This window comes from Stenella coeruleoalba, assembly GCF_951394435.1.
Source record: "Stenella coeruleoalba genome assembly, chromosome: 2".
NCBI lineage: Eukaryota > Metazoa > Chordata > Mammalia > Artiodactyla > Delphinidae > Stenella > Stenella coeruleoalba.
This window is the reverse complement of record NC_137147.1, coordinates 159121273-159140141: the sequence shown is the minus strand read 5'-3', so window position 1 is coordinate 159140141 and position 18869 is coordinate 159121273. Positions and strand designations below refer to the sequence as shown.

At 38.7% G+C, this 18869-nt stretch overlaps 1 protein-coding gene across 2 annotated transcripts in view; it reads right to left on the bottom strand.

The window, feature by feature from the left end:
* TAF3 (TATA-box binding protein associated factor 3) overlaps positions 1–18869 on the bottom strand; it is a 160923-nt gene that overhangs the window by 7483 nt on the left and 134571 nt on the right. For both annotated transcript variants that reach the window (XM_079915175.1, XM_079915176.1), the window contains exon 4: positions 18690–18772. In XM_079915175.1, coding sequence (XP_079771301.1) covers positions 18690–18772 — 83 coding nt within the window. The remainder of the gene's footprint in view (positions 1–18689; positions 18773–18869) is intronic.

Genomic DNA, 18869 nt, shown 5'->3' with positions numbered 1-18869 from the left:
TCCAGAAGGAACCACTGTCCTCCAGCCGGGAGCTGTGTTTCTAAATTTTTGTTCTTTGAACTTTTTCTGCCTTTGCAGATACCCTTAAACAATGCATGTCGTACCGCTGTTTTATGTGTTTCAAGTATACAAACAATTCACACTGTATTTATCGTTTGCACCTAGCTTTCCTCACCTAGTTTTTTTTGTAACTGAGATATAATCAATATTGTGTAAGTTTGCACAATGTGTCGGCTTGACACATTTGTAAACTGCAAAATGATTACTGCAGTGGCCTCAGCTAATACCTTTATCACACCACGTAATTATCATTTCTTTTTTTGAAGGGAATTGTTTGGATCTAGTCTCCTGCAACCTTGACATTTGTTAATACAGTATTGTTGACTATAATCTCCATGCTGTGTATCAGATCCCTAGAACTTATTTGTTTACTAGTTGCTCACTTAGTTTTATGCTCTTGACTTATCGGTATATATTACTTATTTTAATTACTATATAGTATTCCATAGTATGAATAAGTCAAAGGGTTTTTGCCCATTGCCCTACTGACTGTATGTATCACCTTGTAAATGTTACATGTTAACTTGTAAATATGGTGATGAATCTCCCTGGGCTATATTCCTAGGCATAAAGTTTCACCTTTATTAGGAATCTGGAGCTGTTCTCTAAAATAGGCTGCACTGACCTACCTCTTCCTACGATCCCACACTGACCTTCCTAGACCTTGCTTTTCTGATCAACAAAGTATAAATAAAGATAGTTGCCTGTGAGGGCTATGGTGAGAACCTGAATAGGGCGGAACACGTCAAGAACTATGTACAAATGTGAAGTGTCATGGCCACTGCTCATGTCATGCTCAGCACTGTCATGACCAATCCACACAGGGCCTCTTTCTCAAAGTCCTTGTTTAGAAAAACACCTCCCCTACAAAGCACCAATTCTTTGCTATTCTGATCAGAAGACTATAAAACAGTATTTCAAAAATTCCATCATTACACAAGCAAATAAATAGTGCTGTTACTTGCTCTCCACTTGTTTCACGCGAGTGTGATCACCTTCCTAACTCGAATGTAGCCAAAGACCAAGAGAATTTAACATGGGCTGTTTGTCCAGGAGACACTCAATAGATGCTTAATGTAATTCATAGTGAATACTGATCCAGTAGTAACCAAGTTCCCAGCTGTTGTGAGTGCTGGAAAGCCAAGTGCATGCCGGCACCTGCTGAATGTTTACTTGCCTATCTCACTTGACCCTCATAACAACCAAATGAAATAACAAGTGCTGATATTATCCTCCTTTTGTAGAGGAAGAAACCAAGGCACAGAGATTAAGTACCTTGCGCAAGTTCACAGACAGAGCCAGGATTTAAACCCAGGCAGCCTGATTTCAGAACCCGTGATCTTAACAACTACACTCTGCTGTCCCTCTGTGCTTACTGAGTGAGGTTTGCCTTACATGTAAGATGAGAGGTCCAAGTTATTACTCTGGCATTTATATCCATAGGGCGAGCGACTCCTTATTCTTATGGTTAGACTAAAATTTAAAAACACTGTTCTGGGAGGCAGTTTCCCATAATGGTTTAAAATATGGGTGCTGGCGTATGCTAATGCACATATATGGAATCTGAAAAAATGGTACTGATGAACCTAGTGGCAGGGAAGGAATAAAGATGCAGATGTATAGAATGGACTTGAGGACATAGGCAGGGAAGGGGAAGCTGGGACGAAGTGAGAGAGTAGCACTGACATATATACACTACCAAATGTAAAATGGATGGCTAGTGGGAAGCTGCTGCATATCACAGGGAAATCAGCTCGATGCTTTGTGACCACCTAGAGGGATGGGATAGGGAGGGTGGGAGGGAAGCTCAAGAGGGAGTAGATATGGGGATATATGTATACTTATAGCTGATTCACTTTGTTGTACAACAGAAACTAACATAACATTGTAAAGCAATTATACTCCAATAAAGATATTAACAATAAAATAAAATAAAATAAGGGTGCTGGAACCAAAACTAAAGGAAAAGCAGGAACCCAGAGAGTTAAGTAGAACACAGATGTTTCACTCTGAGGGCATTTGTATAAGGTGAATCTGATCTTTGGTTTTGATACAGGGGACAGGTTTCAAAGCCCAGGGCCTGTCAAAGTGGAAAGTCTTATAGAACTCCCTCCCCACATTAAGGACTCCCAACAGGCTATACCAATTAGGTAAGAATGAATCAGATCTCATGAATTCTCAACTCTGGTGGTCCAGGACAACATAGTTAAAGTAATTTGGACTTGTAATGCACCTAGGTACCCAGCACTAATCATCTTGAAAGGAAGTAACTTAAAATCTAGGCTTCATATTATTAATACAGACAATTATTTAAGGAAAAAAGCAGCACAGAATCAAAGATAAACATATAAGGAAGCAAGGCTGCAAGAGGGAGAACCAGAAGAAATAACAGACAGTATAAAGAGACCCATAAAGACCGCAGATACTACAATTATCAACTACAAAACAACTCTGCTTACAGTGTTTAAAAAAATAAAAGGCAAAACTGGAAATTATCTGCAAGTAATAGGAGGTTACACAGAGTTATCTAGCAGATTTGAAAAGATCCAAACAGACCTTATAGAAATGGAAAGTACAGTAACTGAAATTTAAAACTCAGTGGATGGGAGAACTATAAACTGAATAGAACAGAAGAAATTATGTAGAATGTAGCCTGGAGTGGCAAAGAAAATACAATAAAAAGGTCTAATTAGTACTGTTTAATCTAAATTCTAGAAAGAGAATGAAACAGAGGTAAAATGTTAACATAGAATATCTGACTTTTACAGAACTGATGAAAGATACTAATCCACAGACTTAAGAAGCCCAACAAATCCCAGGCAAGATAAATAAAAAGAAATCTATACATACACACATCAGAGTGAAAAGATAAAATATCACAGGCAAAGAGAAAAGTCTGAAAAGAGCCCAAAGGAAAAAAGGACAATTACTTTCAAAGAGGAAATAGGTGACAGCTGATTTCTCAACAGCAATGCTAAAATCTAGAAGACAGTGGAATAACATCTTCAATATGCTAAAGGCAAATAAATTTTGTCTTCAAAAACATCTTTCAAGAATAGGGTGAGGGGCTTCCCTGGTGGCGCAGTGGTTGAGAGTCCGCCTGCCAATGCAGGGGATACAGGTTCGTGCCCCAGTCCGGGAAGATCCCACATGCCGCGGAGCAGCTGGGCCCGTGAGCCATGGCCGCTGAGCCTGCGCGTCCGGAGCCTGTGCTCCACAACGGGAGAGGCCACAACAGTGAAAGGCCCTCGTACCGCAAAAAAAAAAAAAAAAAAAAAAAGGAACAGGATGAAATAAAGACATTTTCTGGCAAGCAAAATCTGAGAATTTGCCACCAGTGGACCCTTACTAAAAGAAATTCTAAAGTAGCAATTCCCAAATTTTTTGGTCCTAGGATCCCTTTACAATCTAAAAATTAGTGAGAAACATAAAGAACTTTTGTTTATGTGCAGTATATCTGCCAACACTTACCATATTAAAAATTGAAACTGAGAAATTTAAAAATAATTGGAGAGTTCATTTAAAGATAACAATAACAAACCCATTACACGTTAACAGGTAGCATTTTTTTTAATGAAAAGCAAGTGGCAGTTTCCTACAAGTTAGTTGCAATGTGCAATCTAAAACCATATCAATAAGCTTTTGATATTCTGTTATATTAAAGTCCATTGATCTGTCTGGCACTTTGAATAGATATTTTACCAATGCATGATTTTATAACATCATGCACTGGTGATCTGGAATATTGGTTCACTGAATTATGCAGATCTTTCAAATATTTATACATTATATAATATTAAAAAAATCATATTTGTTGGTGTTACCATCATCTCATCAAAAATTTCTTAAATTGTTGAGGAGCTGTCAATTTGTAATGATATGTTTTCCAAAATTCTAACTTTCACATAAAAGCTTGAATTTTATCATCTATAACAAACGCTCTCAGGTATTTTCTTTGAAATAACAGTCTTGGGCCTTCTCAAAAATATACAATATCCATGGCTGCTTTGTATCCTAACTGTGTGTATATCTGTCTTTATCACTCACATTAGGTGGTATATTCCTTAGGAGTAAGGTATGTACTATCTTACTTGTCTTTGAATTATCTGCAGTATTAGACACAGTGTCTTGATACATGTTTATCAACTTTAATATGTTTAATGCCTAATATTACAGGAAGAATGCTCCTATAGAATAATTATTTTACTTTTGAATATTTTTTGCCTGTTTAAAATATTTAAAAATAGGTCAGTTTCCTCTATTCTTTCCTTCCTGCCTACCTTCCTTCCACACTACTTAATGAGTCCCAAGACCACTGAGATTTCTATTTGCCAACATGGATTCTAATTCCTCATCTGTCTACTCATTCTTAGACCAAGAATGATCACGACACCAATGCAAGGTACAAACACATCATGAAGGTTTCATTATTTTATGTGAAATGCTTTTAAGTTGTTTTAAGCTATACCAAACCCATAATGAATATTATTTGCCTTGCCTGACTCTTTCTCAATCCCGTTTCATTCTCTTTCTATTCTTCTTAGATTTTTCCCTTTCCTACAAGGTCTGTGAATGGTGCCCATGAAAATGGTTTAGCATTAGCAGTGCAGCCAATGGACGTAAACAGACTGTTGATCAATTTATGGGGCAGTACCTGAAATCTCAGAAATACCTACTTGTACAAATCTTATTTTTCAACTCAGAGAAATGGTCTTTTAATGAAAATAACTCATAATAAAGGTAATCCTTCCAAAATGCCAAATATTCCTCCAGTTCAATTAAATTTCCCCTTTAAATCTGCTATGTATTGATTTATATACTTATATTTCTCATTCAAATTTTCTGAGTAGCAAAAGGAAAAAACATAAAAGTGGGTAACTCAGTGCTGATGAGACAAAACACGTCCTAATTTTCTGCTTCCAAGAGGTTAGATTGGTATTATATGGGCTCTCAAGTGAATTGTCTTTCCCAACTCTTTTGAATTTCACCAGAAAATTCACAGAGTTTGAAAGTTATTTGATTCTAGCTGCTCAGTTGCTTTTGTGGTAACTGGAGGCACAGTTTTGAGAACAATTCTTTTATTATCTCTTTACTTTTGAACATTACAGAAAAAATACATAAACAGTATCACATGATATAATTTCTCATCACTTGTGAGATAAGCTATCATTACTCAACCTAATATGATCATTGTAAAAATAATTTGGGGTTCCTATTGGCCTCCACCACCGATCTTTATTGTTTCCTACTTCTAAACAGCACTTTCTCTGTACTTCTTTCCGTTAGTGGCACTCTCCCTCCTCTTTAACTGCAATAGTAAGCTCTCCTCCAGAGCTCTCTGTTGAATTAGCAATGTCTTCAGAGTAACCAACACCGCCCACAGCTGGGTCCCACAATGGCTCCATGCTGCTAACATTACATCTTTTGGAGGATTTGATCAGAGGGCTCTAGCTGCTATAAACACTGGTGTTATTCATAAAAACATGCAGAAGGAGGATTTTTGGCAGGATTTCTTTACCTGTTTCCCCAGCACAAAACACTGAAATAAATAGAGTGGGTCATGCGCTGCCTGGCCTGTAATGCAAACTCAACAGCTTGACAAGTCAACAAAGGGCCCGTCCTCACCTCTCCAGCCACACAGAGGCTCGGAGGTTAGAGGCAAACACCATTTGGATACGTCTACATGGGGAGTTTAATGATCCTCATTAGTCAGCGATTGTGTGCAAACACTGTGAAGCCGGCCATCAAAGTTATCAAAGTCCGTATGACTGGCTACTGAGCTGCACAAAGTTCAAAAGTTCCCTCACGTGGCTCACTTACTTGCCTCAAAAGCCAACAGCCATTTTTAAATGGTGACAAAACGATGCCATAGGTAAAGACTACTGTAAGCACCTCCATGAATGTTATATAAACTTCTCAACAGGGAAGTTCTTTGATGTCTGGGAGAAAACCCACTTTGATTAAAAAAATATATATATACGTACACACACACACACACACACACACACACACATATTCAAGCCACAACTTGATTTTCTTCTTCAGATTTAGAACTTTGATCAATCTCAGAAATACCATGCACCTTTTGAGATACACATGAAACAGATTCCCATGTTGTATTGTAAGCTAAGATTTCACTATATATTACTATAAAACCGGATCATTGTGTCTGTGGTTATCTAAAACGTCACAGTTTTGCTCTCTTACTTTTCTTGTAAAAGTCCCGGAAATACTAAGCCCAAGCATGTCAGGCAGGCTCCGCCCACCCTGGTGGAGTGTCCTCGCAGCCTGGGTGGGCTCTGACTTGGATAGCTAACAGGATATCATGAAAACAACTGTGTGTGACATCCGAGCTAGGTCATGAGACACTGCAGCTTCTGCCTTGCTCTCTTTTGGATCAGTTGCTCTGCAAAACTCAGAAGCTAAGTCATGAAGACACTGCAGCTGCCTTAGGACGAGACCCATGTGACCAGTAACTGAGGCCTCCTGCCAACAGCCATGTGTGAGCCCGCATTGCATTCCCCAGCCCTGGTGAGGCCTTCCAGTGACTGAAGCCCTGGGCAGCAGCCTGACGGAGACTGGAGTCAGGACCACCCGAATTCCTGACCCACGGGAAACTAGGAAGTAGCACGTTTATTGCTTTAGCTGCTAAGTTTTGGGGTCATTTGTTATATGTGGGAATATAAAATTAATATACCAAGTATTTAATTTATCGCATTTAGGTACATAAACAAATATTCAGAATTTAGGAGAAATTATATTTTAGAGCATCGGTACTTAAAATGCCAAAGTGTAACACAGTCATTTCCATATTTCACATGTGATCAAAAGGAACAAATAACAAAGACAATTATGAGAATCAGTGCTATGTTGATTCTTCAAATCAATCATTATCCTTATTCTTCTTGATCCTCACAGCTCGACTTTCAGCATTCATATAATTAGCACATAACTGTAAATGGATTTAATTCCTCAAGCTCATGGCTTGCCTCTTGAATATTTACATCATCTTATCTTGTCATAGCCCAAGTACATACCAAGTAGCAAACATTTTGTCTTTTAATTCAGGCATGACCTATTTGAAAAATGAAACAGATTGCATGAAGTAATTAGAGGAAAATATAGCCACTGTAGAATCTTCATTTCCAAAGAAGATATCCAAATGATTAGACTTCTATTGTCAAATGTTCAAAATCTGTAAAATACCCTAAAAGGGCATGAATACTTAGATAAATAATAAATAATGCATACTTCTTCATTTTTGCAAACAGATATACAAAAGGATAATTTAAGAAAAGAAAGATGGTAAGCTATAGGTCGAGGAGGATAAAGGTAGAGGGAAAGGGCAGAAAGCAAGACGTCTCTGAACATATTACGTAGTTTCAACTTTGGGGGCAAGTAAATGTCTTACATATTCAGAAAATTAAATTTATAAAGTTGCCTACAAGTCAAAAATAAATGGAAAGGAAGGAACCTCAATGCATATCTTGTTGGTGACACAACCACACACACAGAGTTATTTCAGGTGACTTTAGGAGGTCAGCACTTTGGACCTCCTCAGACTCTGCTCCACCCAAGTCTTTTCTGATCCTTCCTTGCTGGAAGCAATCACCTTGAACTTCTGTATCATCTGAGATGTATCTCTTATAGACTTGAACACTTTCTACCTCTATTATGATTGTTTACATCTACGTTCCTGAGAGAAGAACCAACATCTGATTCAAATTTACCATTTGCACAAGTGTATCTCCTTCGACACAGTTTTACTATGTATATAATCAAAATTAGTGTTTTTCAAATGCAAAACAATTCTTAAAAAATGTAAAACCATGAGGGTGTTGTCTAGAGCACTGTCAGGGTTCTTTTCAAAAACCAAATTCCCTGGAGTCAGAACTTCTAAAAGATTTTGTGATTTTAGAAAAGCTTCTGCTTCTCTACAGCAAAGAAAGGGTACATTTAGTAGGAAAAAGCAAAACCAAATGAAACTGAACATTCAACACTGATGAAACTTCACTTTTTTTTTTTTTTTTGCGGTACGCAGGCCTCTCACTGTTGTGGCCTCTCCCGTTGCGGAGCACAGGCTCCGGACGCGCAGGCTTAGCGGCCATGGCTCACGGGCCCAGCCGCTCCGCGGCATGTGGCATCTTCCCGGACCGGGGCACGAACCCGTGTCCCCTGCATCGGCAGGCAGACTCTCAACAACTGCGCCACCAGGGAAGCCCCGAAAGTTCACTTTTAATCTCTCTGAGCCTGGAGTCTACAGAGGAGGATGAGATGCTTTTACATGAACATATGCTAAAGTTGCAAGTTAACCATAAAAGATAAACCTTCACTCATTCATTCATTCATTTTAGGATTAAATAACATCCCAGTTATTTGAAAACATTAAAAGCAGTAAGATGATATTCAGTGAACCTGAAAAATGAACAGGATTGTGATTAAGATTTGTATCTCACTGTAGTGTTATAATATTCAGTTATTACTGAAGTCATGCTTGGAGAACCCAACACTACTACTTCAAAATATATTAAAATTTGATAATAGCTGCTGTGTCTTCACCAAAAATCACCATGCTTTACATGAATTTTTATCTTCCTCAGTAAATAGCATGGAAAAAATATATATATACTTATAGCATGTGCTGTATACAGAGATGTATACACACACATATATGTTTTTTCACCTTTGTGGACTAAAGAAGCAGAAGTAATTGATTAAAATCCTAAGTACATATGGCATAGAGAGCCAAAGATGGGCAATCAGTGAGTGTGCTCTGGGAGAAAAGCTACTCCCAGATTCAAAGAAAAGCAGATTCATATTGAGAGGTGTCATTTTTCATCTATCCAGAGTATATGAGAGGTGCATCTGTTACTAGATAGATAATGCAAGTCTTTAAAAAAATCCACATTTCCCTTTTACATAGACTACAGAATGACCAACTTTACATTATTTAATAAAACACATTTGGAAACTTAGTCACTCCATCTGTAGGATCTTCCAATTCCTTTAAGCAACTTATTTTCAGCATCCTCTTATTATTCAAAGGACCTCTAAAGTTAGGCAGAATACCAAGAGTCACAGTTTAGGAAGGAGAAGCAATCTCTGACAGAAGATTTCAAGACCAAACGTAGCCTTCCCATTGTACTCCAGGGCTAAGAGTAAGCTTCCTCTATCCCCTTCAGCCCTCTTACTCAAGGGTTTTTTTTTTTTTTTTGCAGTACGCGGGCCTCTCACTGTTGTGGCCTCTCCCGTTGCGCAGCACAGGCTCCGGATGCGCGGGCTCAGCGGCCATGGCTCATGGGCCCACTTAAGGGGTTTTTACTTGATAAAACCAACTCCTAATGTTATAGCCATTCTGGAAAAGTAACTCAATTAAACTTTATTTTGATGCCACTTCAAATCTATGAAAGCTTGTTCAAACAGAGTGAAAATCAGTGCTATGGTTCAACAGATGAGAGACTGTTTCAGTCCGTGAATCCATCTCAACAAATATTTATCACCCGTCTACTACGTCTCCTACCCTTGGGTGGCTGGGTTCAAGGTGAATGGGGCACACCCTCAATTTCCAAGAAACGGGGGAAGACAGTCACATAAAGGTAGATCGATAAAGCATACGAAGTTGAACAATTTGGATGAAAACAGTGTATTCTGGGCACTTGGCAGAAGGATGGCTAGCCTGGGGCAGGGGTGGGAAGGTGGGCTGTGATCACTTTCCCTAATGACAACTGACAGTTTTACAAGATGAATACGAGTGACTCCCATGAAGAGGCAGGGGGGTGGAGGCATTTGAGGCAGATGGGACAACCTGAGAAAAGGAATGAAGATGCAAGGCATCCTGTTCTGCATGGGAAACCGCAAGCAGCTTGGAAGCACCACAACGTATAAAGCATAAGCGTTCTGGACAGATTGCTCTGGAGGGATTAAGTATGGAGAACAGTTCTGAGAGGCAGCAGGAAAGGAGAAGAGGGTAAGGAATTGACAAATATTGTCGGTAAGGCGGGGAGGGGCTGGGGACTGGTTGGTTGTTGGGTGGGTGAGGGGTTGGGAGTAAGGGAGGGAGGTATCCCCCTGCCTTGGGTTTCTGTGATGCTGGAGCTTTTACAGTTAGAGGGTAGAGCTTAGAGCTCAGATGGGTGTAGGGTGATCGGCACTGGGCACTTGATTTGAAAAGTGGAAAACTGAAAAATCTGTTATTCTCTCTAGGAGGCAAAATAGCTATTCTCTCTAGGAGGCAAAATAGTTATTCTCTCTAGGAGGCAAAATAGCCCAGTAGCGAAGGGCATTTGTGTTTCCAAGCCAAAGGCATCTTTGCCTGGTGTTGGGGGGGGGGGCAGCTCCAGAGGGCTGTGAATAGGCATCAACATCTTTCCTCCTCTGGTGCTGATGACTACTTGAGTCTAGACAAGGAGGAAGGACCCAAATTTGAAGATGGTGACTGGGAGGTATAAGAGTTCAGGTGACATTCAAAGGAGACCTCACAGGGAAGGGTCTTTCTCTTTCTTTAAGTTTTGTTCAAAACAACACTTTTGGAGCTGGGAGACATTCATGTCTTAATTTTCAGATATCCCATCTGGTGATATGACATAAATAAAATCTCCCAATTCTCCCAGCCAGAGTGTATTTGTCTAATTTCAAGTTACTCTAGAAACTAAGACAGCTTGAAAATGGAGGCTCTGATCTCATCATCAACAAATAAAAAGCATAAGGAGTACAAGGTTGGGGAAATAATGGTGTGTTCAATTTGGAGAGGCCATGTTTGAGGTGCCTCTGGTTTTTCCAGACTTTCTAACAGGTAACTGGGCAGATTAGTCTGCATTTTGGGGAGAAATCTGAGCTGGAAGTAAAGATTTGGGAATCATCATCACCTAATTTTGAAAAGAGTGAAAAAGAAACTTTAGGGAGTAGTAGGCCAAGGGCAAGAAGAGAAAGAAAAAGTGATCAAAGAAAGAAGCAACGATGGAGAAAGAGAATCAGATGCACGTAGTACCAAGAATAGAGAGTACCAAGGAATAGAGAGTTTCATAAAGGGCTTGGTGGGAACAACGGTATCTGAGAAGCAGGAAGGATGAAGTCACAGGCCTGCAGCACCGCCTTGGGATGCATTTAATCATGTTAATGGGAAGCTTCAGAAAAGTCTCCAGGGCAGAAACCAGAGCATAGGGAGTTTAGGAATAAAGCTGGAAAAAAAAATTGGAGCAAAGTACATACAAGGAATATGCTTTGAGAAGCGAGAATGAAAAGAGGAAGTTACATGGCCTTTCCCTCATCTAGAGGGGGAGGCTGGTGAAGGTGGGAAGGTTTAAGATGGTAGAACCCAAGGCTGAAGGGAAGATACCAGAAGGAAGGAGAGAAAGATACAGAGGAGAAGAGATAAGGAAGGGAAAGAACTTCCGGGGTGGGGGGGAGAGGGCGGGGTCAGGAAAGGCGGGGATGGAGAAGGAGCTGGTCCTGAAGATCAGGAGGGATGCTGGGCTCCTTGCTGGACCCTGGAGGACAAGCCATGAGGACAGATGCAGCTCTGGAACCCAGAAGAGTAAATCCAAATGGGGTAACGCGGCTAGTCAGTCCCCACGGTGACATGTCCCTCAACCCAACCCATGTGTTCAGACTACGGCAGCCACATTTGAAAAAGGCTGCAATATTCTAAATGAGCGATTCCCAACCTTTTTGGCACCAGGGACTGGTTTTGTGGAAGACAATTTTTCCACAGACGGGGGGTGGGGGGCAGGTTGAGGGGGTTGGTTCAAGCGACAGGGGGTGGCAGATGGGGCTTCACTCACTCGCCCGCTGCTCACCTCGTGCTGTGCGGCCCAGCTCCTAACAGGCCATGGACTGGTACCGGTCCGCGGCCTGGGGGTTGGGGACCCCTGTTCTAAATCACAGAGGTCGGGCAGTGACACAAATTTCCATCTCACGAGCCACAAAGGCTGGAGTGGCAACAGGAAGGAAGAAGCATCACACTACGCCTCTAAAGTCTCTATGTAAGTATTTTAATGTTATAGCCCCTAAAAAGACAGGGAACAACAGAATGCAAAGAATTTAAATTTTCTATGTTGCTGTCAGTAATAGTAAGAGTGTTCTCATCAGTAGGTATACATTCTCTTTAAACACTAGAAGTGTGAGTAGTTTGATCTGTAGGGGAAATTATAGTCAGATAGTATCCAAAAGGTTACCATGATATAGCTAAATAACCTCTGCCTGTCACAGGTTGAAGAACATTTAAATTCTGGAAGTCCGCATCAGCTTTGTCTAGATAACAAATCTTAAGTACCTTCCTATATTCACTCAATTAGTGATCTTGGGCCTTGATAACACTGCAGGGAGAAACTTTCCAACTATCATTCAAATCATATCTAAAAAGGTGGTCATAAATATTTTAAAACCTAAGTGAACTAATAAGACCTAGACCCATTAAGGATAAGATCTTTTACAACAAATTAAATAAAACAATTTATTGAAGTCTGGACTCAAGATAAGCTAGATTTACTAGCTGACCTTTTATTCATTTAAAGAACAAAATTAGCTCTAATTGCATTAGAATGGAATCCAGTAAATTTTCCCCAGTCTTGTAATGTGGCATCCGTGTAAGGACTGCTGTAATTGTTTACAAGTAAGATGGAAATGCTTTGATTATAATCTTTCCAGTTGTTTTACTGGGTAGTAAAAACATTTCCCAAAACCTAAAGCCAGTTTTTCTGACAGCATACTATTTTCTTCTCTTGAATACACTGCATCTTTGGTGTTAATCAACAAACTACCATGTGCCAGAGGAAGAAATTAAACTTGGGGATTCCATCGTAACTTTAGCTCAGTAAAAATGAGAGAGTGATATACGGAGGTTAAGATATCCTAGTCTGGAAAAATCAGAAAAGGGCTGAAGACCCGAGTAAGAAAAAATTTAACCACCTGCTTCCTCTTGGAATTATAACTGAGATATATGGGTTTGGGTCTGTGGAATTTATAAGTATAAAAGTTAGCAAGAATAATGTATACCACCCACAATTTGTGTTCTCATTGTTCAGCTGCTAGGAAGTTTCATTTGTAATGTTACCATCTTTCACTAGCATTAAAAATAGGTCATTTGCCATAAATTTTAAATACAGTCACTCAAGATTTTTATTCTTATTTATTTATTTTTTTGGGGGGTGGGTCACTGTTCTTGTTAGTTAGCTTCTAATATAGGCAAAATAACCTATGAAATGTTTCAGTATCAGTGGCAAGTTAACCAGGGCAAAACAAAGAAAACTATCAACACTTTTCAATCTCTCTCTCTCTCTCTCTCTTTTTTTAAAAAAAATCAAAGCAGACAGTTTTATCCGTAGGGAAACAAATTAAAAATAGAAGAACAAAAGGCCTTCCAAATCTGACAGGATGATGGTCTGAAATGTTCTTAAACTTTATTTCTAAAGGATCTTTTTTTTTTAACCAATAAGCTTCCTTGCCCTGCCTCTTCAGTATACTTTTATAAAAATATGAATCTGATTGCCTTTCCCTAAATAAAATAAAAATATATCAATTGTTTTTGCCTGCCCCTCATCCCTTATTCTGGTAGGAGAGTCCTTCTTTCCTTCTGGAACCTAACATTTCCCCTTCTAACAGGGCTCTCCCCCCTCCCACTGGGGCTGGTTCCTAGATGGGAACCCACAGCAGATGCTGTGAAAAGCGGGGTGGGCAGTTCAGCCTGTGAGCACTAAGAACCACACCAGCCAAGAGCAATCTGCACCATCTTTGCCACCACACAGAGGTTAGACAGAGAAAAAGAAAGTGAGCAGAGTCTTAATGACACTTTTTGAACCTTTGTTACCACTTTGCCTAAAGCCAATTTCTTTGAGCTAGTTTGATTAGGGTTTCTGCTACTTGCAACCAACGGTCCTGACTAATACAAAGAGAAAGTGTTTCAACTAGGGAAGGGAAGACTCCTTATAGAGGCACCTTCACTGAGTGTGCGTCTATGTTACATCCTTGGATCAGGGGTTGGTTTAAGAAACAGTCAAATAAAAAAAAGGTGTTCTTGCCATCTGGTTCCTTATGGAAATAAAATTTCAAATTTAGTGTCTTCAAAAACTTTGTCTCTCCTGAGAAACTAGGAGGTACCTTCCTTTTTAAAACTGCATTTCACTCTGCACTAATTGCCAGGAAGCCATAATCATATTTGATGTGCAGTCATTTGCTTCTTTTTCCTCTCCTTGGCCTTGGTTTCCTAGTATTTTCTAGTATCTTTATGTTCTCTCTTTAAGTCACCCTTAAATTTGTTTAGACTGGAAAAAAGTCTACATATGAATAAACGACATTTTAAGTGTAGGAAGAAATGTAGAAAGTGAGATATAAATCATTTGCTATTATTTTTCTAAAGAACTTGTCACTAAAACACCACTATACACATTTCACCTATTATATGTCTTTCAGTGAAATGTGGCTACATAAAAATATAAAACGCTTACTTTCTTTAAAAATATTTTAAATGGTTATTTTTGTAATTGCCCATGGTACCCTCTATTTCTGGCTGTCCTATCAAAAATAGTTAATCAGAAAAGTTTGGATCACAAAAAAGACAACAAATACCTGTACATATTTTACATTTTTAAAGGTTGAACGTTATTTTTCAAGATTAATGAGCAAAGTTTTAGCTCCCATTTTTATAGCATATATAATTTAGAAATTACAAGTATTAAGAAGCCTCCTCCCAGGCATAAACTAAACTCTATAAACTGCAATAAAAAAACTGAATTACTTACATGAAAAAAAAAAGCGTCCAATTTTCAGCACCTCTGTTAAAAGAGGTTTGATTAATGAAAGAATTTCCTGAATTATAAGAAATACATAATACCATGAGTATTATAATACTCATAGCTGTGGTGATAAAATGTTAGCAGAAAGAAAACTGTAATTTCCAGCAGTAAAGTGGTCATTGAAAAATATCCCAGCATAATTTGCATATTTTGGGAAAAGGATTAAACTCGTGAAAGAGAATACTTATTGTGACCTCTCAGCCAAAAGAAAATTTAGGATTATTAATGATAATGATATTGTTTTCATGAAAGGTACCATAAATAATTCTGTGTCACTTGATCAAATACAGTATCTAACTGGAACAATAACTGAGCCTTACTGGATTTTTGGAGAAGCCCAATTCATTATCTCCTCCCTGGTGAGCTCACTGAATAAGGGCAGCAATGTCCTGAGAGCAGGACCAGCTCCCAACTTCTCCAATACAGTAACCCTACCGACCAGACCAAAGCTCCCTGGCGGGAGAGCCACTCCACCCTCGGAAGAGCCAAGGAACAGATGGAGAAAAGGACAGAGCTGCCTCCCCAGTGCCAGGGAGATGACAGCATTAAGGATACATTTGAGAAATGTGAGGGGGAAAGAACGCTTAACCCCCTAAGCACTACCATTATTCACCCCCAAATCTTTACAAGCCTTGACCTTTTTCTTAATACTTTACCAATACCTGAAGTTATCTTTTTTAATGAGAAGCTCCTTTAACAGAGTTTTGAGCTTTATAAATATAACCACACATTTAATGTTCTGCCAGGTCTCTCCCAACAATCCTACCTAAACAGTCCCGCACTAAGGTACTTCCTTCCTCACGTTACTCTGCTCTATTTACATCCTTCATAGAAATAAATAAATGAACAAATGCCGAAAGTTAGCCCAATTTTCCCACACTTGCTCAAAATAAAGGGATGGTAAGACTGGGATAACAAATAACATGGCGACTGTGCTGCCACTTGCCCATCCCACAGTGGGCATTACACGCACTGTACTCTCTGTCACCACGTCCAGTGAGACCTCAAAATCCTGATCCATATGGCTCCAGGTGCTGCTCCCGGCCAAGCTGAAACCTACCTGCTTTCTCGGCATCAAGGCAAAACTTGACTGTTGGGCCAGACTCAGTTATTTCATGATTTATTTGAATGTATTGTTTCTCCCCATTCATATCACCCCCACAAACTACGGATGTTGAGATTGTAACTTCAGGGTTAGTATTTTAGTTTCATCTTCAATACAGACTAACAGGAACTCTGGGTCCCCATTACTGGGAGACTTACTGAAGGAATTTGAGGTCCTTGTAAAGTCACCCTGAGTTTTAACACTATCAGAAGGAGGCACTGGACTGACCACAGACCCTTTAGAATCCAGTTTCCAGGCACGTTAAATGAAGCGGAAAACAAGGGCCCTCTGTCTGGCTTCAAGGGACAATAATAGAGAATAGAGGAAATAATCTAACCTCAAAGTACCTTCCTGGATCACGGGTCAAAGGCATAATTTCTTTATAAGATTTAGAAACTAAATATTGCCTTAAAGATCTTCCAACGAGAGTGTAAAATTTGAACGCTGTAAAGCTTTTTCTTTTTCCTGTAGTTTCAAAAGACTCTATTCTCTGCCTGTTCTTTAGCAGTAGACAACCCCTCCCCATAGACTATTCAAACTCCTCCATTTGAATGCGAGTCTGCTCATTAATTCCACTTCAAAAGAGCATCATTACACGCCCCCGGCTGTATACAAACTAAGTAAAGGCACATTTATATAAATCTACCATCTCTTTTCCATTATTACTGCCAAGGAATAAGCCATGTATCCTTATGCTATGACAATAAAAGATTACTTTTAATTTCATATAATTTTCATGTTCATAAAATGTTATCCTTCTTTTAATTTTTTTCAAACATTCTTGGCTTGTGAGTCATAAAAAACAGACAGTGGGATGGACTGGCCCACAGCCATAGTTTGCTGACCCCTGATTTAGATTTAAAACAGAAAAACAGAAAACAAGCAAGTTAAAAAAAAACACAACGCTTATCATTAACTTATATTTTATATAAAATCCTATTGCTATGTGACTTGGGCCTCTTTTTCTCTCTCTTTTTAAGTTTAAAATGTAATATATTTCACTTAGGTTATTCCTTTGCTCATTATAAGTATTTCCTTGTGTCTGACTTTGGTCAAGTGATTGACTATTCATATGATATGGGAGTTATTTACCTAAATGTCAGAAAGTTTACATGTTACATAAAGTTATACTTTCAAGGACAATTTGTCTAGAATGTCTGGGTACTATAATTTCCGTAATACTGAATATTTTGTTCCAGAGTCATAGGATCTATTTCTCACATCTTCCAATATCTTAGGTATATGAGTGATTTATCGAGAGGAAAAGAAATTACTCAACAGAATAACTGAAAGATGCTTAAAGGTAGATGAGATGAATATTATCAGTGCCTTTTTACAAACCTTATTTCTCTAAAGGAATAAGCAAGCCAAACTTCTGTGTGAAAGGAAAGATGAAGTAATGGTGAGTTATGAGAAAACTGGAATAAATATGAACGGGTAGGAGAAAAGTAGTTGTCCAATGATAAATAAGAACATCTTCCCTTTACAGTAGTGAACCCAAGTACAGGATTTCCAAGGAGATGGTAGGTACAGTTATTTTGGTTGGGTCTCTTTGTTAACTAGCCCTCTGTCCTCTGATGGTTGAGGGAGAAGGATGTTACTAAAATTTCTCGTCAGAATAATGCTGGGATTTTTCGTTGTATTACACTTAGAACTAACAGAAGCAGCGGCTGCATAAAATACACACTACACACAAACTTTAAGATGGAACCAACCATGAGAATGTAAAGCAAATTTCCTGTTGTCTTCTGTACCTACTAAATAAATAAGTTCATGGCTACTACTTTCATTTTTATGGCTAAAAATTGAATGAAAGTTAAATGCCTTGTAAGCCTATTTTCTACATAATATTTGATTGTTTGCAATGTAAACTAATCCATTTTCAGGCTTACTGGTAAAAAGTAAGGTTGTAAACTTGTACTTTGAGCTTGTAAAATTCATTTAAATGATGTATAATATGATTTTTAGATGAATGATTTTCAACATGATTTACAAAAAAAAAAAATCAATGCTTCATTACCCTATTAGGATCATATAATAGCATTGTAGGCCTTAATTCATACCCTCAAAATGAATAAAAGAAACATAGCCAACTAATTTACTTTGAAGAAGGGTGGGTGGATGTGATGATTCCGTGAAAATTAAGAAAATAAACAGTAAACATGGGGTTTACATTTCCAGTTCTCTCTTAAAAAAAAAAAAAAAAAGAGCAGACAATTCAGACTTCAGTTACTATTATATACTGTTTCGCCAAGCCTTTGGCAGTATCCTTGTTTTATATGCACAGAATAAAACCATGTGCCATCTGAGCAAGAAAAGAATCTTCATTCTTTGTCCTGGTGACAGAGAACACACACTTGAAAAGGTTTAACATTACATCCACCTGGGCATAACATGGTAGTCAGTCCATTCAATACATAGTTTCTTATTTTTCAGATAACCAGAGCCTTACAAACTATGCAGAAACAATGTCCTGTGCTAGTCTTTACAAAAGAGAAAAAGTGCCAGAAAAAACCCCCCAAAACACAAAGGATCCTATATGTTGAATAAAGCAATAAGCAGTAACTCTGAGGAAGAAACCAATAAAAATTTGAAAATGAAGACTTTTCAAAATACAGCTTGACCCTACTATATATTCACACTGGGAAAAGGTCTATAGAATTAAGTCCACTAGGAAAGAGTAGTGAAGGTTAAGTTCCATCTATTGCACTCTAACTGGAAACGTCTGTACTTACATTTTGTCTTGGCCAGCTCCAACTCGGAGAGTCAATCTGGGGATCACTGGGCTTGGGGCTGGGACCACTGGCTCCACTTTTATCTGTTGAAGATATTATGTTAGAGTCAAATACTTTTTTTTCAACAAAAGTACCTCCTCCCTTTTCTCCTACTTCCTCATCTCCACAAACTTGATAAGC